At 34.6% G+C, this 24,900-nt stretch overlaps 1 protein-coding gene across 9 annotated transcripts in view; it reads right to left on the bottom strand.

The window, feature by feature from the left end:
• Nucleotides 1-1,893: 1,893 nt before the first annotated feature.
• Nucleotides 1,894-24,900, bottom strand: part of LOC106880133 (nuclear receptor subfamily 1 group D member 2) — a 207,272-nt gene continuing 184,265 nt past the window's right edge. For all 9 annotated transcript variants that reach the window (XM_089347742.1, XM_052965614.2, XM_014929960.3 and 6 more), the window contains 6 exons: nucleotides 18,247-18,344; nucleotides 16,056-16,206; nucleotides 14,416-15,785; nucleotides 7,458-7,634; nucleotides 6,593-6,812; nucleotides 1,894-2,765 (listed from right to left, as the gene is read on the bottom strand). In XM_089347742.1, coding sequence (XP_089203868.1) covers nucleotides 2,524-2,765; nucleotides 6,593-6,812; nucleotides 7,458-7,634; nucleotides 14,416-15,785; nucleotides 16,056-16,206; nucleotides 18,247-18,344 — 2,258 coding nt within the window. In that variant the 3' untranslated portion in view covers nucleotides 1,894-2,523. The remainder of the gene's footprint in view (nucleotides 2,766-6,592; nucleotides 6,813-7,457; nucleotides 7,635-14,415; nucleotides 15,786-16,055; nucleotides 16,207-18,246; nucleotides 18,345-24,900) is intronic.

Genomic DNA, 24,900 nt, shown 5'->3' with positions numbered 1-24,900 from the left:
GTAGTAATATTGGTTGGGAATGCGATTTTGTGACAGTGATGCCTTTTAAGCAAAGGCATTAGCAACATAAAGTTAAAGAATTAAAACCGAGAATTGAATTTGGATCAAAGACTTGTCTCACCGGGAGCTTGACACAATTCTACAGTATTTGCCATTTCACAGATAAATATTGTCATTTAAAGACAGGTTCTTACATTCACATCATCCTTACTGTGCACCCATAATTCCGTGTCAAACTGGGTGGCTTAGATGAGTTTGAAAATTTAGACATTTTGGTAAATGCCTTTAGAACCATTACTAAAACCAGCCAGTTATGGCATTAGTAATTAGATTCCAACAGTATAGTAATTTGTAATTGTAATTTAGTAATGAACTTTTTCAATGACTTGATATTTTAACATTTATCCAATTTTAAAAAGGTGCCCTTTTATTAATTATTTTATCAAATGATTGTCTATATCATGTTCAAATCCACACAACAACATTAAATGTATTGGCAGCATGACTGTTCCATGAAAAACAAAGAGAATGTTATATTGAGAAAAGATCCAGATATTGGATGCAGAAGATCTAGAAAAAAAACAAACATATTTATAACACAGACAGAAAGTAAGATCAATGAAACAAATCATGTGCTACAACACTGAAGAACATATTGAGGGGGAGAGGGCTTGAGAGTTGAGTGAGGGAGTAAGAAAACCATTAAATTGTAACTGCCTAAGTTACTTATATGTGTTTAAGGAACAAATGAAGGCTTATAAGAGAAATGACAGAGGCGCTGATGAATTCTGGCATTATTGGTTTTCTAAACAATGACAGGAATGACTGAACAGACTGTGAAATGAATGTGTCATTTTAGAATCCATTCTTACCAGGGTGGATTCTAAAATAAAAATTAGAAAAGGACCAGAGATACTAGTCAGGATATTAAAAAAAAACAACAAAAACCCATCATCATAAAACTGAAACGCCAATATTTAAGATTTATTGTAATAATAATAATTCTTACAAATTTTGGCACAAGGCCAGCAATTTTAGGGAGTAGAGGAAAGTCAATTACATTGACCCCAGTACATGACTGGTACTTTTTTTATCGACCTTGGAGGGATGAAAGGCAAAGTTGACCTCAGAAGGATTTGAGCATAGCACGTAAAGAGCTGGATGAAATGCTGTAAAGCATTTTGTCTGATGCCCTAACAACTCTTCCAGCTCACCACCTTAATAATAATAATAATAAAATAGTAGTAGTAGTATTTGTAATAGTGGTGATGGTCATGTTGATGGTGATAGTAGCAAAAGTTGTCCTCATTTGGGGAAGAGAGGGAAAAAAACTATTTGGAATGAGATTATTTTCAGCAGCATATTATTAAGTAGAAAAGTAATAAAAGTTCTTATTTATAATTCCATAATGCCTTCAGATATGTTTTCAGAATTCCTTAACGAATATAAGACCTAAAGAATAAACAGGACATAAACAGAAACAATGTGTGAAAGAATCTGAAAGAGCGAATAAAAATAAATAAATTTTAAAAATTCTAAAAAAATTAAATTATACCAAAAAAATGAGGAGACAGAGAGGAGGGCAAATATTCTGCATTTTTTAAAAAATAATTTGTCAAGATGGTAAAAAAAATGGAAGTATTTTTTTGCTTTTTAGCTTTTCTATTTTTTGTTTTTTTATCTCATGATCTGTTAAAAATTACACCGAATGAGAATCATACATTGTATTAAAGCAAACCATTATATTGAATGTGGGTTGTTATTTCATAACCTCAAATGGCAGGATACCTGCCAAGCATTGACAGACATAAAAACAGACTTATTATTGGCAAGGAAAATGAGAGGGAAAAAAAAAAAAATAAAAAAGGTCTTCATTTTTCATTAATTAATAAATTTTTTTTTTTTTTACTCTTCTTTTTAATTTCAATTAAGCTAGTAATCATGAGTGCAGACAGTTCCAATATAAAGATTCATCCCCTACTGATAAAAAAAAAACAAGAAAAAAGAAAAAAAAAAAAAAAACAATTGGCTCTCACTGAATTCAACAATGAAAAAAAAAGTTTAAAAAATAAAGTAAAATAAATAAAAAATAACATTATAATAATAATAGTAATAATAATAATAATGATAATAATAATGATAATAAACATGCTCCAAGACAGGATGAAAGAGATTCATCTCCATGGTATCTGCATCAACAGTCTGCAAACCTTATTTATACAACAGCCTCGTTAGCAGTGATTTAGTTCCAGGAACTTTGTCAGTGCCATTTAATATGAACAACGGGTTTCAACTGTTTGCACATGGAGAGCTAGAGTTCAAATACAATACAAGCACAACCACACAGAGAAAAAGTGTGCATGAAGATGCGTTAGCAGCAACTTCTACCATTTCGTTTTTGTCACTACGGAAACAATCTCAATCAGAGGGCGAAGGTAGAGGGGGAAGGGGGGGGGGGGCTGAACGATAAAAAGTATCAAATACAGAGCCAGGTGATCAATTCTAAGAGATGAAAGAATGGAGTTAAGTTATCAGATCAAATGTTTCAGCATAGAGGTCATGCTGGAAGTGTATTTGTCCTTTCAGCGATTCCAACATTTTACGGTGTTCAACACCAAGCTCCCTCAGACTGGAGATACTCATTAGCAATCGTGGAAAAAGTCCCACTTCATCAGGATGAGCAGCATTAATTTCATGCTGCAAAGCCTGGATTAAAAGTTCTTGAAGCCGGTTAATTTTATCACTACGTTCAAGACCATGACGATCTGAAAAAGGAAAAATAATATGCAAATAAATATTTTTTACTTCATTTTATTTCACAATATGTTTTTTTTTAATCTCAAATATTTCATAGGAAATATTTAAACATCAAACTAAAACAATAGTTGCATAAATCTTTAGTATTTCACAAGAAAATTAATATGGCATCAATTGAGACTATTTGGTTCAAATTTATGATAAAGGAAGTGCTTCAGTCCCACTGTGCAGTATAAATGTCTTCTACTATAGCCATGGACTAACCAATGCCTTGTGAATGAATCTAGATGATGGAAACTATATGAAAGCCCATCATATGTACATAAATACATGCATGTATGTGCAGGAGTCGCCCGAACTCCAATGTATGTTTTACAGGATTATGGGTTACCATTGGTCAGACTTTATATCCAACCAACAACTCTACTCAGGAACTGAGATGCATCTTCTATGATTCGGGAACACCAGTTCAGACAGTATAGCAATGTTGTATGATTTGCTGAGTTAGACCCTGCTTACTGTGTTCTCTTAAATGCGGATCCAGCTGGGTTGACTGTTCATGTTGGTTGGCCACATGCTACATGGACACAGAAGATGAGGAGGTATCTTGCAAAGATGAAGACTGACTGGGATTCTGCTTGACAGATTGCTCAAGAGGGCCCAAAAATATACCAAAAAATGGTGAATGCAGCAACATACTGCAATGGTGTATGCTCCCATACTGGACCTGACTTTGGGGGTAGGCATGGCTATGTGGTTCAGAAGTTCACTTCCTAATCATATGGTTTTTGGATTTGCTTCCACTGCACAATACTAGTGTCCTACACTGACCAAGATCTTGTAAGTGCAAGCTGAAAGAAGTCTGTTATACGTATGTGTCTTTGTTTACAATTGATCTTTTTTCCTGAATATTGCAAGCAAAAATAGCGATGTTGTCGTCAGTTCCCCTGTCAACAAATCATCTAGTGGCTTTGTTCCTTTGAAGACAGGTGAAATAAAAAAAAAAAAAAAACAGGTAAAGGCTAGAGGCAACAAAAGCATTCAGCTGTCAATATCTCAGTAAACATTTATCTAACCCATGCTGGCAGGGAAAAATTAATGATTATGTGAGAGTGTTTCTCTCCATAACTTGTCTTTATGCAACACTACTTGATAACTAGCTTTTATTTGCTTTTGATCCTGTTTTTTTTTTTTTTTCATTGGTTTGTCAAAAAGGAATCCATCAGATAAAGTACCAAACTTAAAAGAATAACTACAGGGATTGTTTTGATCTACTAAAAACACTTTAAGGTAGTGCCCCAGCATGGCCACAATCCAATGAGTAAAACCAGTGAAATAATATATATAATTTTACAATGATTAAAAAAAAAAAAGAGTTACAAAGTGTATTTTAAAGATTGTAATCAGAAATTAAATTATAGCACCTATGTAATCTGCATTGAGCAATTAAATAATTGAAATCAAAAGTACTTCATTAATTTCCTAGAAAACTGGTGGTCAGTAAACGTCAGTTTAATAAAGCCCACAAAATGGAATTATGTTGTCGCATATTTTTTTTTTAATCTGTCAAAAATATATGTAAGGGAGATAATCCAAGTGTGCAACCGTCATTTCATTATTATAATCATGAAATCAAATATCAAAACAAATACAAAATCCACAAGATGTAATTAAACAATTGATTCCTATCTTTAAATTGGAGACAACGAAATGTGTGACATCATGAATATTATATAATCGAATACTTACTTTAAAAATAGATATTTCCTTCATTCAAATAAAAATAAATGTAAAGGTCTTAGTAAAAAAAATCACGTCATTCCTCATGATTATATTTCAGAAAACCTTGATAAGTATCGAGATTGTATTTCTTGTAAAATGAAAACAAGAATCATTATTTCCTTCTGCATCCTTATAGCCATTTTGTAGTGCCAATATAGGAATTTTTTCATTTTATTTGGCCCATAGAATATTGGTAACTATATATTAATGAATTAGTATTGAAAGGTTCTCGTAATAAAAGATGAAAGTAAATCTCGAGAGAAACTTTCGGAACAAATTAGATTCAGTTAGATGGAAAGATACTTTATTGCAAACCTGTTCAACTTGTATGATTATATGAACAAGAATGTTGAATCAACGACGGTTATAATATACGAGGGAGTATGTACACAACTACATACAATACTCCAAATATTGGCTACTCAGCCAAGTAAGAGTTATATGCCTTGTCAGGAGACGCACAATATAAGCAGAGTAGCAACAACATGCAGTCGGACCTTTCTTTATTGAACTTTCCCAAATCAACAGAAAGTACTGAGAAATGAAACTTCACATGAATATAATGCTAAGATTCACAATCGTATAACTGGATTTAGAACCAGCCCAGAGTTACTGGCACCCCAAACAAGCTCAATGTATACATGTATACATTTTAAAATTTTTACAAGGAGTAAAACCTTTAAATATAGGGAAAAATTTATCACAATTTATAAAATATAAGAATAATGCTAATATTTTATCTATTTCCATTTTGCACTTGCCTTTTATTTTTAAAAATCCCTAACATATGATGTGGCCCTTCAAAGTATGTGATACCCAAAGTAACTACCCTAGTTGTTGGTATTGTCAACCCAGTTCAGGTTGGGTTATTTAAAATCACAAAAGTTTAACAAAATGACAGTTACAGTTCTGTATTTAAAAGATGAGGAATTATGTACATTATTTACATTTGACAGATATTTGTCCTCATCTTGTTTGTTGTTAACACAGCGTTTCGGCTGATATACTCTCCAGCCTTTATCAGGTGTCTTGGGGAAATTTCGAACCTGGGTTCTCATTCCTAAGGTATTTTTCGATGTTGTTATTATTATTATTATTATTATTATTATTATAATTATTATTATTCATGTCACTGCCTGGAATCAAACTCAGAATCTTGGGGTTAGTAGCCTGCGCTCTTAACCACTATACCATATGCCCACGGGCATATGGCATAGTGGTTAAGGTAGTAAGCCCGTTATGCATGCAAGACTCCAGGAGCCAGAGATGACTTTTAATATCCATCAAATGTAAATAATGTAAAATGAGAAGTACTGAAAGACATGCTTAAAGAGGACTAACAATTCTGTTGAGAATTATGTTTCAGGGATCATCATCATTGTTTTAACATTCACTTTTCCATGCTTGCATAGGTCAGATGAAATTCATTGAGTCAGATTTATGGAGCTAGGTGCCATTTCTGTCACCAACTTTCAGTAGTTTTCAAGCAAGGATAAATTTCCCAAAGTCCTTTGAACATGAAACAGACATGTTTTTCACAGAAAACTGCAAATAGACAATACCACTTGTGATATATACATACATACATTATCATTTAACATCCATTGTCCATGCTGGCATGAATTGGATGGTTTGACCAGGGCTGGCAAGCTGGAAGGCTGCACCAGACTCCAGTCTGATTTGGCATGGTTTTCTATAGCTGGATGCTCTTCTTAACGCCAACCACTCCGAGAGTGTAATGGATGCTTTTATGTGCCACCAGCAAATGTGTGTGTGTGTGTGTGTGTGTGTTTGTCTTGACACTGTACTAATTGTCAGCAAATGTCACTTGGTTGCTAACTTTAAGATTACAGGAAATATCACCTTGCTTAGAAACCTGTGAGAATTGGTGACATGAAGAGTATCTATAGAAAATCTATCACAACAAATTTTGTCTGATCCAAGGTATGAACAAGTAAAGGTTAAAACAATGATGATCAAATATATAGATAAAAAGATATAAGTACATTAGTGAAGAAAAACAAAAGAAAATTAAATAGTGTTAAGAAGTTACCTGGAGATATTAGCACCAGAGAACTGAACAATGCTGTTTCTATGTCACGCAAATTAAAGGCATTGAAGCGGGTACAGAAGTTAAAGAGAAAGTCAACAAAATGTTCTCCAAGAGGAAATCCAGCTTTCATGTCATCTCGGCTCATTAGCAACCCAGAGTCTGAGGCTATAATGGTATTGTTGTCCCCATCAACCAAATTGGAATGAACTACACAAGCAATCTGAAAAAAGAGAAATATAAATAAATAAATGTATAACCAGAAACATTAGGCAAATATTTAACAACATTTACCATACACATAGCATCATTAAACATGTAGTTAAGTAGCATTAATACTATTACAACTTATACGACCATCATGAAAAATTATGAAGCAGTGAAGAAGTACAAGTCAGAATTTGAACTAGTAACAGTGCTTCATGTGGTTTCTCAGTGTTCTTGCTACAGACATTAGAAATATTCCTCACAAATAAGTTAATAATAAATCAGACAATGTAGCCCTATATATGTAATAAGACTGGATGGTCACAGTTGGAAAGCCTTTGATCATAGAGGTCTGCTAAGCACCACCATTTACAACAACCAAAACGTTCTTACTGAATAATACCTTTATTTTTACATATTTAATGTAAAAATAATTATATATATATATATTTTTTTTTTACAACTTTTCATGTCAAACAGACAGCACCAAAACGTCTCATCATTAGTTTGAGAGGATTTCAGTTATGGAAAATTAAAGAAGCATTCTTTTACAAATTTAATAATATTGCAGAATTTAAATTACAGAAATAATGAACACCTCAATAGAGTCAGGGAGGAAAATAAATCCCCCAAATCAAAAAATAATATAAACAATATTCACCTCAAAACAACCCCCTTTTATCAATTTAATCTGACTGTCTTGTTCTAACGATGTAAAGCCAGGGATTTTTTTAGCAAATACTATTACATCTTGTATGGTTTTGTTAATACGGTGTTGAAAACTTTGCCAGCAAAGATCGCCTAACTTTTCAGTTCTAGAAGACAATGAGGGACCATTCTGAAAGACAAAAAGGATTGAAATTTAGATATGAAATATTTAACACGTTTTCTGACACACAAAATATATACATACAGAAATACTTATGACAGAAACCCTCTTGAGACTGTCCTTGCTTTTGTGATACAAACTTCCTCTTTAATGTGATTTAAATTAAAACTATTCTTTAAATTTTCATTATAATTTCAAATACCATCTTAATAATGACAAGGTTTCTTTTTTAATTAAATTCTTCATTATTTTTAAAATTAATTGAAACAGAGTCATTTTATTTTAACAGAAATATTTTATCAAAACAGTTAATAATGCATGCATATACAAATATCTGAAGAAATATTCAGACATGTATTCACACAGAATTTGGAATATTGAAAATAAAGAGGCTTATGAAGAGGTATTTAGTAAAACAATGATAGGTTAAATTATTTACAAGTACGACAAAAATACAATGTACCAATAAACCAACAATAAGAGAGTAAACATTGAAATTTATGTAACACAAACATGTGAGCAGACAATGAATGAATATATATATATATATATATATATATATATACACCATCTTGATAATGACAAGGTTTCTTTATATATATATATATATATATATATATATATATATATATATATTACATAAACAAACAAAATAAATAAAACTAAAAAATTGTAAAGTATTTAGCCATGTACCCCAAAACAATAATGATATCAAGAAACCCTTATTATTATTATTTTAGGGAGGCAGCAAGCTGGGCAAAATGCTTAGCAGGAAGATATCCTGCTTTACATTCTCAATTCAAATTCTACTGAGCTTGAATTTAACTTTTATCCTTCTGAGGTTGAGAAAATAAGTACCAGTTGAGTATGTGCCTATAGTAAAAAAGATTATTATTATTATTATTATTTTGGGGCAAATTAAAGGGGAAAGGATAAGTTGATACCATCAGTTCCAGTACTTGACTGGGGTCTTTATTTTTCAAAACCCTGAAAGGATGAAAGACAAAGTTGGCCTTAGCAAGATTTGACACATTACTGATTCAGATCCCGTTGAGGTCAACTCTACTTTTCATAACTCCAGGGTTAATAAAATAAAGGACATAGCACTAGAGCCAATGGGATTGACTAATCTCCACTTTACAAAATTGCTGGCCTTGTGCCTAAATTAGAAATAAAACAATAATTATAATAATAATCCTTTCTACTATAGGCACAAGGCCTGAAATTTTGGGGATGGGGAAAGTCGACCACATTGATCCCAGTACTTGACTGGTACTTCATTTATCAACCCCAAAAAGGATGAAAGGCGAAGTCGACCTTGGCAGAATTTGAACTCAGACCATAAAGGCTGACGAAATGCCACTAAGCATTTTGCCCCGTGTGCTAACAATTCTGCCAGCTCACTGTCTTAACGACAATAAATAATAACAATAATAATAATAATAATAATAATAACAATAATAATAATAATGTCATTTAAAGGCAATTTAGTTGATTATAACCAACTAGCCCCATCCAGCAAAATTTCAGGCCTTGTATCTGTAGTAGATGATAATAATAATAATAATCCTTTCTACTAAAGGCACAAGCCTGAAATTTTGGAGGAGTGGACTAGTCGATTACATCAATCCCAGTGTTTCACTGATACTTAATTTATCAACCCCGGTGGAATTTGAACTCAGAATGTAGCGATGGGCAAAATACCACTAAGCATTTTGTCCAGCATGTTAATGATTCTGCCTCAATAATGATAATGATTTCATTTATTTGCCACAAGGGTGAAGGATGAGTGGGGACAATACAAAGACCCCATAAAGTGTGGGGTTTACATATAATGAAATGATGGAAAAAAAAAAAAATGAAACAAAGAAAGTATACACTGAAAAAGAAGGGACATATGCATAACATACAAAAATTTTTAAATAATAATAACAATCCTTTCTATTATAGGCACAAGGCCTGATACTTTGGGGAAAGGGGATAGTCAGTTACATTGACCCTGAAAGGATGAAAGGTAAAGTAGATCTTGGTGGAATTTGAACTCAGAATGTAATGATGGATGGAATGCCACTAAACATTTAGGCAGAAGTCTGATGATTTTGAGGAAAGGGGATTAGTCAATACCACCAATCCCAGTACTTGAACATCTATTTTATGGACTTCACAAGAATGAAAGGCAAAGTTGACCTCAGCAGGATTTGAACTCAGAAAGTAAAGTGCTGGAAGAAATACCACAAGGTATTTTGTTTGCCACTCTAATGTTTCTGCTAGCTGACTGCTTCAGTAATAAGACTTTCAAATTTTGGCACAAGGCCAGCAAGTTTTAGGGGTTGTTAAGTTGATTACATCAACCCCAGTACCTGGCCAGTACTTTATTGGCCCCTGAAATGATGAAAGGCAAAGTGTACTTTCGTTGGGTTTGAACTCAGAACATGAGAAGATAAATCAAAATTCTACAAAGTAATGTGCTTCATGCTCAACCAATTTAACCATTCACTACGCTTTAATAATAACAATGATTTTTTCAAGCTAAAAATTATTTCTAACATTTGTAAATGATCCCAAAATATAAAACATTAAATAAACTATAAAAAAAAAGTAAAGACTTTCAAAAATAATTATTTAACTGGTGCAAAGTTATAAATATTTAGGAAATAACTTATTTTTACACTGCCTCTAGTAACTGATACAGATGATGGTGGTGATGGTGGTAACGAGATGGAACTAAATACCAAAAAATTTTGTTTGATATCTATTCTGCCATCTACAATAATGATTTCTAGTACTGGCACAATTTAAAGGTAAGTACAGTTGATGAAACCCATCTTAGTAATTAACTGGTACAGGAGGACAAGGTGGGTGTTGTGGAATCTGGGTTAAGAACAATGAAATACAACCAGTATTTCACTGATTCCTTGATCCACTGAGGTTAACAACAATAACAACAACAATAATAAATAACCATTCTAATATAGATAGATGCAAAGGTGGGAAATTTGGAGAAGGGATTAGTCAATCGAATAGATTTCAATATTTTTCTGGTACTTTATTGACCCTGAAAGGATGAAAAAGTAAGCTTGACCTCAAAGTCAACCACAACAGAACTTGGACACAAAATGTAAAGAGCCAGAAGAAATGTTGCTAAGCATTTTGTCTAATGCACTAACAATTTTGCCGGCTCAGTCATAATGATAATAATAATAAGTACAAAAAGGACATGAAGAATTACACAAGAAGGGACTACACAATCAATTCCATGTAGTCACAGCAGAAGTTGCTGGAAAAAGTAAGTGGGATTGGCTGATGAAAGGAACCCTAAAAAAAGAGACCAAGAGCATTATACGGGCAGCACAGGACTGAGCTTTGGCTACAAACTCAAAGGTCGACCTGAAGAATGAGCAAATGTCTCCAATGTGCCGCATCTGCAATGAATGAATGCCCTAGACTTGCCCCAAACCACTATAAGTTGTGGTGACACAACCAGGTAGTGGAAGATCCTTCTTCATAGTCCAGGTTTTGACTCGATAAAGAAATATGATCTCTACACATTCCCTGAAGACCAGCCTTGTTGTTTTAAAAACATGTGATTGTCATATGTTTTGACCAGGCTGAGAATCTTGCCCCCTCAGCTCAACTGTGCGATGCATAAAACTTATTAATATCTCTTGAGAATGCTGTAGCATAAGTCAGAGCTGTTTCTCAAGGAAAAGAAAACTGACAACATGACCATTAATGCAGGTGAGAACCACCTGCCAATCCACTTCAATGATGGCACACAACTGAAGGAGGTTAATGACTTTAAGTACCTTGCCAAAGTATTTAGCCAGGCCCTTAAATGTCTATTGTCAGCAGCTAAATCCCCATTCAACAAGAAATATAACACACACACACACACACAATTATATCTATATCTTGTGATAGAATATGCTATCACAGCATAGTTTAGAAAATTTAGATATTTGTAAGAGTTGTCGAGGTTAACCTTCAAGCAGTAATATCCTCCCTGGTACTAAACTCAAAATTAAAGTATAAATATAAAATAGTCCTCATACACCACCAACATCTACATCAAAATAGAAGTGTTACAACACATTCCTACTTAAATGAGTCAGTAAATAAAATAAAATAAAATAAAATAAAGTAACTGTGACACAGAAATTGGTAATCATTAAATCTGTGCTAGAAATGTAACATATTAACCACTTAACACTCAGCCACCTTTCATTCAAAACCATAATACAGAAGATTTTCTCTTCATGAAAGGTACATAGCAGCCTTGCTTAGATTCACTTATGGAACAGAGCATTGTTCAAATACAATAAAACTTCAAGTCGATTTTGAAAACAAAACTTTTGCTCAGATAAATCATTTCCTCTTCTGCCTCCTCCTCCTCCTCATCTACCAACCATCTTCCATGCTGGCATGTGTTGGATGGTTTGATGGGATCCAATGTTCCAGTGTCTGCTTTGACATGGTTTCTATGGCAAGATGCCCTTCCTAATGCTAACCTCTTTACAGCATGTACTGGGTGCTTTTGCATGCTGCCAGCTCTGGTGAGGTTGCCATGCAGCAAGGAAGACAATGAGCCCTAAGGACGGGTGGGGGGGCCTTGTGGTAGGAGATAAGGGATTAAAGTATGGGAGGAAAGGGGCTGAATAGGATATTTTGCTGCCGAGAAGCTACATGGCTACTCACATTTAGAAGGAAGATTGAAAACGAGTGAAACTGGAGAGAGATAATATAGTGGTGATGAAGTATTCAGGTGGCCCCATAAGGTTTAAGATGAGTAGAAGTAGAGTGGGGACAGAGGAACGAGGTGTGTGTGAGGGGAGCTGCAACAGTGTATGGGAGAGTGACAGATGAGGGGATGGATAAGGTGAGGAAGGTAGGCAACAATTGTAAAGAATTGTGAATACAATGAATGGTGGATTATGGGGACAATGGATGTTAAATGATGATGTTGGCTATTTCAGTCATAAAGGAAACTGCACAGGAAAAAATTGGGGCAGTTTCCACTTAGTTTGGTTTACAGTTTGTTTTGACATTTTAAGAATTGTTGTTGGTGATGTCAGTTAAATGTACGGTAGATTTATAGTAGGATATTTATTATTACAAAGTGGTAACCTAGCATAAACAGAGAAAACTAATTGATTGAGATGTTTATGTGTGTGTTTTCTCCATCTTTACTTGCATGGTTTTCAGTAAATAGAACAGCCTTGCTTTCAAATGCAAAGCTGTTGTGTATTTGATAGCAATGTGTGTATGTGTGAGAGAGAGAGAGAGAGAGAGAGAGAGAGAGAGAGAGAGAGAGAGAGAGAGAGAGAGAGAGAGAGAGAGAGAGAAAGAGAGAGAGAGAGAGAGAGAGGGAGGGAGGGAGGGAGGGAGAGAGAGGGAGGGAGAGAGAGAGAGGAAGGGAGGGAGAGAGAGAGAGAGAGGAAGGGAGGGAGAGAGAGAGAGAGAAAGAGAAAGAGAGAAAGAGAGAGAGAGAGAGAGAGAGAGAGAGAGAGAGAGAGAATACATTAATTTTGTATGTCTTCATAGATATAAGGCCTTCTGAACTAAAAATGGTGACATTGTTTATATTGTCTAGTAATCAAATGTCCTGCATTTCAGTGGAGATCAATGGAATGAAAAATACTTGACTTGTAAAACAAATGAGGTTTGGTGACAGGAAGAGCATCCAGCCACAGAAATTTTACCTCATTAAGTTTCATCTAACCCATGCCAGCATGGAATAATGGACCGAAAAAACAATGATGATGATGATGCAAACGCAGACATGGTAGGACATTGCCTTGAAGTGGATGCAAAATTGATGAATGATAATGATGGTGATAATGACATTAGCGGAAACAAGCAAGTGGAAATATTTTACTGTTCTGGTTCAAATCCCAGTGCAATATTCACATTATTTCTAATCAGTATAGCATTGATAAAATGAATATCAATAAGACCAACTGATTATAACATCACCTACACACATGTGGGTAGATTATATCATGTATACATCTTCCATTTAAGGAAAATAACTGAACTATTGATATAAACAATACATATCATGAAACATTGTTAATAATTGTTTCTAATTAAGGTACAGGCCAGCAATTTTTTTAGGGAAGGGTTAGTCAATATCATTGATTCCAGTACTTCACATTTTTCCCAACACTAATGGTCCTACCAATCCACTGCTCTCTGAAATAAATAACAAATATGCTTAACCCTTTAGCATTCATATTTGTTTCTTTATTGCCCACAGGGGGCTAAACATAGAAGGGGACAAACAAGGACAGACAAAGAGATTAAGTCGATACATCGATCCCAGTGCGTAACTGGTACTTATTTAATCAACCCCAGAAGGAAGAAAGGCAAAGTTGACCTCAGCAGAATTTGAACTCAGAACGTAATGGCAGACGAAATACCACTAAGCATTTTGCCCGGCGTGCTAATGATTCTGCCAGCTCGCCACCCTCCTTTAGCATTCATATTACTCTGTTAAATGTAATGCTTATTTAGTTTAACTATTTTGAATTAATTATGCATTATCTTGAAGCTCTGAGATCTTGATGATGTGATTGTTCATTTTTAGATTCACATTATAGGGTAGGTGTGAGAGGCAGGATCTGGCCAGATTGAACATAAACGGTCAAATATTTGGGTTGTATATAGCCAGTGTACATGCTAAATGGTTTAAAAGAAAATTTAAAACCATCATAAAAGCAATACTGAATAAAAACACACAAAAAAAAAAAAAAACTGCACACAGCCACCATTTGTTACTTGGATCACTTACCTGTATATCCTCATTAAGACGTTTCCCTATCATACTGTCCAATATTTTGCCTGGCTTCAGCTCTTGATAACGCATTTGAATGGCTGTCATCCGACTTTCTTGGCAACCGAAGCTATTGCTGAAAGCTTCTTCTATTATCATTGTCATGTTTGGAATGGTTTCATCCTCACTTCTACGCAAACTATTCAAATGGTGTCCGCTAATGCTTGCACCAGCAGCATTATCATGAGCTGCAGATGGCAAAGTCATCACATGGTCAGCAGATGACCGATAACTGAGCCGTTCTTGTTTGACTACAGTTAAACTAGGGGATGTCGTGTCAGGTATCTGCTGTTCCATTCGATGCCAGGGAGTAGATGTCATATTACAGGATAGATTCACCGGTTCTGGAGACACAGTCTCCTTAGGTGACAGATTATTGAAACAGCTGTCATTGTCCTTCACCTCTTGCTTGATGTGTTTACTTGGCTGAATACTATTACAGCTCTCCTCTTGCTCAGAAATCATGTAGGGTCGCTTTTTAATTGGACTTCGATTCACCGGTTTGTCATGCTTGAAAGTCTTACGCAGATCTAATGAAGTGTTGGCTACGATTACAGATGGCTGTGTAGTAGTAGTTATAGTACTGACAGTTGTGGACAGAGCGCGGTCAGTGTGCTTGTTGACAACAACTGAGTTGGTGCTCACCGGGTTCATAAGCTGCACTGACGACGTTCGATTTATATAGGAGTTATGAAAGCGTTGTGTTGAAGGAGATACTGTAGTGATTGCATGGGAAGTTGGCCGAATATCGGTGCTGGGTTTCAATACAAACGAGGATTGTTGAACACCAAATGAGACACTAGAAGGAATACTTAAGATAGAACTAACAATCGACTGTACAGCAGGTTTGTGCGCTGTTGAAGGAACAGATATAGGACTGCGTTCAACGGCAATGGATTTGGGATAAGGACTGTCATCAACAGGCTCAGGTAACTTTGAGCCCTCATCAGACTCAGCATCTGATATGTTAGTGATATGAGAATTATCTCCATTAGCAAGTAGTTTATGCTCTTCAACTGCCATCTTAGGGACACAAGTGCTGACAGCTCTGTTCTTCAGAAGAAGGGAAAGCGCAGTGACAGAAGATCTGTTGACAGAGTTTGCCTCTGAGTCAATAGGTATGGATGATGTGACAGCAGCTGTTGAAGAAACTAGAGGTGACAGATCTGAGTTGCTGGGGCTGGGAGCTTGGACAAATGCTGGTAGCATCTCAGGAGTCATCTCTGACTGTAAGCTTAATAAACCGTGTAATGCTTGTTGAGTCTGAGTATCTTCAATTGTCTTTATCATCTCTCGCATCTTTCGAGAACGCCGGCCAAGTTTGGCAGCTGCAATGGAAACAGAGAATACAATTAGATAATGACAAAAGTAGTCTGAGCTATTTTTAACCATTGGAAGAATAAATCAAGACAATTCTGTACATGTAACATATATAATGACATGTCATATTTTTTTAATTATGTATAAGTTAAAAATAAAGCTGAGTGTGGAATAGGATCAGCTTTACATTTAGTCTTCAATGATTAAACAAAGAAAAAATACATTTGCTAAAGGATGAAATTTCATTGTTTCCATCAAGGAACCGTGATTAAACTAACCTGTTCTCGACATACCCAATGCCAAACATTTCTGCAGACGGCAGTACTGACAACGGTTCCTTGTTTGCACTGTTATTTCACAGTTCTTATTATAAAAACACTTCTTCCGAGTTGGGTCGCCAATATCTTGTAAAGCACGTCTAAAAAATCCCTAATAAATGATAAAAACAACATAAGAAGCAAATAAATAAAAGTATATTATGCATGTATGATAAATTTCATTTTCTATCATTTTTGACATTTAATCCAAGCAAATATTTCTTTAAGAGGAAATATTTCTAAATGTCTGTACTCTGGTGGTTTCCAAGAAAACTGAGCCAAGATGAATAGCTTGTGAAAGCCACACAAGCTATGTAAACATGAGGCACTGGCAAAAATGAATATTGGAACAAAATTAATAAGGAATTTAACCCATTTTGTTATATTTTCTGGAAATACACTGCCTTTGTTTCAGTTAACTTTGAAAATAAAAACAAATTTAATGAATTGTTTTGTTGTTATTAAGCTGTTATTTGGAAACTAAATTAGCATGAAATTTTCATGGAAGATTTAATTTAGTCAGCTATAAATCATGTAGTTTGTAATCATAGACCCAAGGAGAGTCTTAGGTGGGTTGGTATCCAAAGCATTAACTTACAAACAAGTGTTCATCAGGGCTCAGGTCTCAGCACCTGTTTATTAATAGGTCTCCAACCTAGTAATAAAGGAGTTTGACTGACGACCAGTAGACACACTTTTATGCAGATGTAGTTCTCATAACAGAATCAGATAAAAAAAATTAGAGGAAAACTTCTAAACAAACAAGTGGAAGCATAGAATCAAAAGATTTCTAAGTAAATCTAGCAAAGGGAACAGTTTTAGCTATCAAGGAAGATTACAAACTCTGTTACTATTTGGAAAGTGGCTTTGCTGAATATTCAGAAAACATAGGAAAGAATTCATTTTAGTCATTTCTGCAATAATGCCAATTTTCACAATAATCTGACCACAAGTAAAGACACTTTTATAAACATTTGAACAAACAACTCTTTTTAAGGTATTTCTGCTTGCTGAGAAATGAACTCGTATTCTACATGTACATTTACCATTTCATCACATACTAAAGTCAAATTAAAGGAGATGGCTCTACATGGTGGCTTTAAAATAAGCAACCAATTTAACGTTACATCATACGTTACCATAAAAAAAGGAGAGGGTAGAGTTATATTGGATAATGTAGTCCTAACACCCACTAAGTCTGAAAATATGGCAGGATGGTCACAGTAGGAATTCTTTTGATCATAGGTCTGTGTCATTAAGCTAAACAACATATACAAAAACAGAAAAGAAAAAAAAGACAATAGTTCAATGAAACTGTAATGTTTATGTTTACAGAGATATCCTCTAATGACCCTTTGCAGTATGCTATGTTGGTGTTTATCTCCTATAGATCTGAAATAAATGAGAGAAACCTCTCTTTAAATGTTATGCCAACCAATTGATAATAGGTAACCTTATCAATAGGTAGTGAACTGGTATAGTCGTTATAATATTGGATGGAGAATCCAATAGTAGTCAAGGAGAATCCAGAATAATGCTTGGGTGTAGAGACAATATAATATGGTTGTGGGTAGAATGGGTTGAAAAATTTATGGCATCATATTTTTGTCTACTTGAAAAAAATGAAATTTGTGTATATTTCACTGATGGCTACACAGTATCTCTCAGAGAAAGATACTAACATCTTGCATTTCTTTGCATCACTTTGGCAAGTTTTGGTGCCATGAAAACAAAAACATCCAGAATATGTTGTAATGTGGTTGACTTTAAGAAGGGCATCCAGCTGCAGAAATCATGCCAAAGCAGACTTTGGCATACAATGCAGTTCAACTGGTCAGAACTTGTTAAACTGTTCAAACCATGCCAACATGGAAGTAAGATGTTAAATGAAGATGATGAAGAAATGAAAATGAACAAAAGTATTCAAAGAGCTGTGTCATAGAGTAAAGAATTATTATGAAATAAAACTATGCGTATCATTGTATACTCATATGTATATGTGCATGCACACACGCACACAGTGTGTACATAGTTTTTAACTGATTTCAGCCCAGCACTAAAAATCTCTAATTCCTGTGTAACTTGAAACTAAGTTGCTACCTTGTTGCCGTTTTTCTTTTTTCTTTTTTTTTGAAAATTCTTAAATTCTTACCTTGCAACCTTCACATGCCAACACGCCATAATGGATTCCAGATGATTTATCTCCACACACCAAACATTTCAGATAAGATTGCTTGGAATTGTCTGATACTGGAAATACCAAAGAAGATGAGAGAAATTACATAGAAATAGAAATATATTTGTGTGTATGTATGTATATGTGGGTGCGTGTATATGTGTTTCTGTGTATGTGTGTGAAAGTAAAAAAAACAAAGGAGACATTCATTAATATCTGCAGTCATTTTGTAAGAAAGTTGTTAATTGTAATTAATTATGGCAGATTATTACATATTCTATCAAGACGAAACATTAGAATGTGAGGAAAATGTTGGAATTCCGTTTTAGCACAAGTCAGTTCAGTGACGACAAATAATGAAATATGTTGTGGGAAACAAAATTCCAATTTTTTTGGGCAGGGCTTTTTCATTAAAAAATGTTAAAACTCCAGAGAACAAGGTTAATAAACAAGAACATATTCCCGATATAACTCCCCGACAGAGAGCAAGGTTAGTAAACAATAGACGTAAACAAGAATACATTCCTGATAAAAATAAGTTGGAATCTTCAGATATATTACGGGTGTGAAGCTTGTAACTTATTTGTTTTTACAAGTTCAAAAGCAGCTAAAAATACAAAACAAGATCCACAAGGATTTTTTTTTGTCCAATAAGTTAACCTTTTTGATACCAACATGCTAGAAACCACACTGAATTCTATGAAATAAAAGAATGTTTTAAAATGACCTGAAATATGGTAACAAAATGAGTAGTACCCTTCTTCAAGATTCCTAGACTAATACTGATGAAATTAGCCCTAATATCTGTGTGTGTGTGTGTGAGAGAGAGGGGGGAGAGGGGGAGAGAGAGAGAGAGAAAGAGAGAGAGAGAGAGAGAGAGAGAGAGAGAGAAAGAGAGAGAAAGAGAGAAAAAGAGAGAAAGAGAGAGAGAGAGATTGATTTTCAACAGTGTGAAGCCATGATAGTTTTTAAGTTCATATTATGAACAAATGGTGAAACTGCAGCCAGCTCAAAAACCAGATTTAATTCTCTGGACAGTATCCCCATCAGGAAGGAAAGTGGATATTTGTGGCAATGTTAAAACAAATACATGCAATAAAGGTTACAGTATATAGATGAGGGTGCACCTCTGGTGGACTTATTAGAAATATGTAGCCAAGTTGGTTGGCTTATTAGAAATATGTCACCAAATCTCCCTCAGATCACAACTTCCCATCTTAAAAGTTGATGGCTGCAAATGGAGTGTTTTTGATCATGTGTGCTCAATGAAAGATAACCTGGAGCTAAATATGTCGACCAAAAGCATTCAAAAATCATGTGTTGTTCTTGGTGGTGGTAGTGGTATTAAACTTATATGGTTTGATAAACCTACACAACACAGGGTGCTCGCTCAGTGTTTAACAAACTAACTTTACTACAGTGGGTAAACTGTAAATTTATGTTGTAGAAAAATTGGCCTACATTAATTTGTATAGATTGAAATTACTTTGCTTTTATACATTACATCAGGAAGGTGAGTATCAAAAATGGAGACCACTGAATGGAAAACTGCATGCAAACATCACTGCTTGTAAGATGACAGTTTTGTTTACAAGTAGCAAGCATGTTAAGATAAGGTCTCTCACATATGTGCAAGCACACAAGGGGTTTCTTTTCAGTTTCTATCAAATATGTTCTCTAACAAAGTCTTGGATAGCCCAGAGCTATAGCAGAAGATATTTGTCCAAGATACATGCAATGAGATTGAACCCAAAATCCCATGGTTGCAAAGAGAACTTCTAAACCACATAACCAAACATGCCCCTATAGTAGAAATTCCCCAGGGTGTTGCACAGTGGAACTGAACCCAAAACTACATGACCACAAACAGATTTCTTAAAACTGTAGTAAATTTTTATTCAAATATTTATTTGTCAGGGAAATTTCTTATACTGACTGATTAAAAAACATTTTACAATTAAATGTTAGTAACTTTTGGTGTACAATTTAAAAACTGCTGTAAGTATACAATAATTAGAGAATTTCTCCCATACACATACATTTTTCAAAAATGACACATCCAATATGACTGACAAAACAAACACTGAAGGAGAATTTTAAGATTTTCTGTTAGAATATAGAAAATAAGTGAGAGAAAATGTTCTAACTCTCATATAACAAGCACAGACAGACATTAATATTCCTCACGTCAAAACTAGTGAAAATGAAATTGGAGAGAAGGAACTTTAATCAATGCCAAGTGATATTTATATCACAGTTTTCAGCACCTACACAAAAATTAGACATAGATAAGATGTATTTTTTAAACTCTTTTGATACCAACTTTCCCAAGACTATATTTGATAGCATAAAAGACACATGGCAAATTAGATGCATTCCAATGTCAGCAGTGTATGTCCAGGGAAAATGATTTAAGGGTATTAAAGCATGTAATATAGGCCCTGCTTTACATACAGGATCAGGGGATATCTTTTAGAAAAAAAGTGTGGCTGATATGCCATCAAATGTAGTTCATTAAATCTTTACAACAATATTTCAAGTTAATTCACATACCAAAACTCCAGGTAAATAATGACAAAATAATTTTATTAAATTCATCATTATTTTTAAAATTCTGTCTAGCTTTCATGCCGGTGGCACATAAATAGCACCATTTGGGCGTGACAATTACCAACGTCGCCTTCCTGGCACTTGTACCAGTGGCACGTGAAAAGACATTCGAGCGAGTTCGTTGCCAATACCGCTGGACTGGCCCTTGTGCAGGTGGCACATAAAATGCACCATTTCGAACGTGGCCGTTGCCAGTACCGCCTGACTGGCCTTCGTGCTGGTGGCACTCACTACACTCTCGGAGTGGTTGGCGTTAGGAAGGGCATCCAGCTGTAGAAATTCTGCCAAATCGTCAAATCGTCCAACCCATGCTAGCATGGAAAGCGGATGTTAAATGATGATGATGATGTCAGTGATAAAAATGAACCACTGGTCAGGTATTATGGAAAAAATATGGAAAGAATGAGTCAACACAGGATGAACAATGTGAAACTTTGATCTTAAGTAAATTTATGTGGAGTAGATGTGTTTCAACTGTATCTTGTGGTTAACTTTTTGAATAATTAAAATTTATAGCAAATCAAAACCTTCTTGTAGTGATCCAGCCCCATCATGATTTTGATTTCTTATTTGTTGTATGAATTCATTTTCTATACTACTAATTTATTATCATGAGTATTAAAGTGGCAAGCTGGCAGAATCATTAGTGCATCCAACAAAATGCTTAGCAGCATTTCTTCTGGATCTCTATGTTCCGAGTTCAAATTCAGCTGAGGTTCATTTTGCCTTTCATTCTTTCAGGCTTGATGAAATAAGTACCAGTTGAGCATTGGGGTTGATGTAATTGACTGGTGCCTTTCCCCACAAGTTTCAAGCATTGTACCTATAGTACAAAAGATTATTATTATTATTATTATTATTATTATTAAAGGCAGCAAACTGGCAGAATCATTAGCACACTGGACAAAATGCTTAGCAATATCTTGTCCACCTTGATGTTCTGAGTTCAAATTCCACTGGAGACAACTTTGCCTTTCATCCTTTTGAGGTCGATAAACTAAGTACCAGTGAAACACTGGGGTCAACGTAATTGACTAGTCCCCTTCCCTAAAATTTCAGGCCTTGTGTCTTTAATAGAAAGGATTATTATAATTAGGATAGTGGATTAACAGAATCATTAAAGCATTGGAATAAATGGTCTGCAACATTTGTTCCAACTCTTTACATTCTAAGTTCAAATCCTGCCAAGGTTAACTTCAATTTTCATCCTTTCTGGGTCAATAACAAAAAACGTACCAGACAAGTACTTTAATTAAAACAAAGATAGACGGTGACAAAAAGGTTAAGGAGATCCAGAGGAAAATAAATTATGGTTAGACTTAAAGAATAGGACAGCTTCATCTATAAACTACAGCAAAGGACAGATTCTCAGAGCAATTGTCATTGTAACAACTGACATAAACTAAACTACTGTCAGTGGAATTTAAAATGCTGATTCACTTTCAGATAGTTATACTACCTGCAAGAGAAGTTAATTAATGCCAGGTTCATATTTTGTATATTGCATTTCATACAGATTCTATAAGATCTTCAATCTTCAGCTGTTGACAAATTGCCAGTGTGGAAACAGCTGCCTTCTCCTCCTTGGCTTAACTTTGTTGTCAGCAAATTTAGTTTTCTTCTATAATCTTTTTATTCTTTCATGACATTTCCTGCAGCTGTTGAATATTTTTCATTTATAATAATAGGTTCTCTTGTAACCATTTCAGCATTTGATAATCTACGCATGAGACATGTGCAGATATCTGTTTTTAATAAAAATGCATTTATTAACACGACTCATTGAACCAATCCAACAGCAAGAAATGTGATATATTTGTATCTTGTTCATTGCACTGCAAGTGTGAAAAACACACGTTATCAGCAAAATATGATTAGATATTTTTGTGAAACTTTTACCTGAACACACAAACATGTAAGAACACATAAAGAAGGAACCAGGGAGGACACCAACCAGCTGCATGAAAAGCTACAATGCCCCAATATTAGAAGTTAGTTGTAGATACAGGGAGAAGGAATGACATCAGATCTAAGAATCACAGGTCTCACAGATAAGATATCAAGGGGTCAGGAAGATGGGCAATATGTTAAACTGCAAACCTATCCAACCCACAACAGCAAGTAAAAAAAACAAAAAAAAAAACTGTTACGAATGAGGCCATTATTGATGTAACATAAGAACATATAAATAGATGTTGAAACCAAACAGGAAGCCTCTAAACTGTCACTGAAATTTCTAGAAATAGCAACAAAATCTCCCTCAAATTATACCCAAACCTCTTTAGTCCTAGCGTACATATTGTCAGAGAGAAAGAAGACAGGATGAGAATGTCTGATCATATGTCTCAATTATGCCTCAACTGGGGATAGACAACAACAACAACAATAAGAACAGCAAACATGTTTCAGATTGATCTTATAACAATATTTTTTGTAGATCTCATAAAAAGTGGGAGGGTTCCTTATGAAATAATATGTTTACAGCTAATGAGGGTGATAATTAGCAGCAGTTATAATATGAACATCAGGTTCTGGAATTATTGATTCAGAACCACACAGCAAAATCAGCTGAATCTATCCTACTTCACCTATGATCATAGCTTAATGAAATCAATTCTAAATATGGATTAAACTTAATTTTGATGGATTAAAAAGTAAACTGTTTTAAACTAAAATTTATGGTCAATAGCGTCAACAAGTATAAAAGACAATGTGCATAGAACAATGCCAGAGAGGTGTGAGAAATATGTAAAGGGATGCAATGTTAATAAAAGGTGTGCAACTGTATATATCCAGTACAGTGGAAAGGATAGTTGTTATATAGACCCCAATCAAGCCTTATTGAGCAGATCTATTATCAAATATATGTTCATTTTGTCTTTGTTTCTGTGTAGCTAGGACTATATTATCTATAGTATGTTCCTGCTTCTATTTTTATTTTGTTTTAAAGTGGTAGCATGTGGTTTATTTGAGAGAGATTAGGCTGCTAAATCTAGGAGAGTGACCGCATTAAGGCTTCCTCCTTGGCTTGACAGCAGCAAGAAAGTGTGTAATGGTATGTCAGGAGTGAAGTGGTTAAATGGTATGTGAAGCAACATACTGAACACAACTGTAAAAGGGTGCACATCGAGATTATATATATATATATATGTATATATATATATATATATAAATATAGATATAAAATTTTGTGTTAATAGGGAAAGATGAGGATATGTATAGTAAACAATGGTGGACAAAAGGTGCAAAAAAGTGTGTAGAAAGCCCTGGTTGTGTATTGCGATCATGTATATTTACTGGAAGATAATCTACTTCGTTGTTACTCAGAGTTTCTCATTATGTGCGATCATTTAGACAACACAAATATTAATCTTTCTGCTGTCTGTTTGACTGCACACAACTAGAAACTGAGAAGCGATAGAGTGAATCATCAGCTTCTTGCGAATAAATAAGCTACAACTTGACTTCATGTACTGAGGTATGCTTTCTCTTGTTTGTACTGCAAACCTATACACACACGCATGCACACACACACACATAAAAAATTGTGAAGTGAATACAAAAATGAATGTAAGGGTGTAGTGGTAAACGAATGTGTATCAGTATATATATATATATATATATATATATATATATATATATATATATGTGTGTGTGTGTGTGTACGTATGTATATATACATATATATGTGATAGATACAGATATATAAAACTGTAAAAGAAATACAATAAAAAGAGTATAAGGGCAGAGTAGTAAATGGGTGCATATCAGTATATCTATCAATCTATGTATATCACCATCATTTAGCGCCTGTTGTCCAGGCTGGCATGGGTTGGATAGATAGATACAGACACATAAAACTGTAAAAGGAATACAAAAAAAAATAAAGAGTATAAGGGCATAGTGATAAATGGGTGCATCTGTGTGTGTGTGTGTGTGTGTGTGTGTGTGTGTGTGTGTGTGTGTGTGTGTGTGTGTGTGTGTGTGTGTGTGTGTGTGTGTGTGTGTGTGTGTGTGTGT

Source organism: Octopus bimaculoides, chromosome 2 (genome assembly GCF_046866305.1).
Source record: "Octopus bimaculoides isolate indiv1 chromosome 2, ASM4686630v1, whole genome shotgun sequence".
Lineage (NCBI taxonomy): Eukaryota > Metazoa > Mollusca > Cephalopoda > Octopoda > Octopodidae > Octopus > Octopus bimaculoides.
This window is presented reverse-complemented; position numbering and strand designations above follow the sequence as displayed.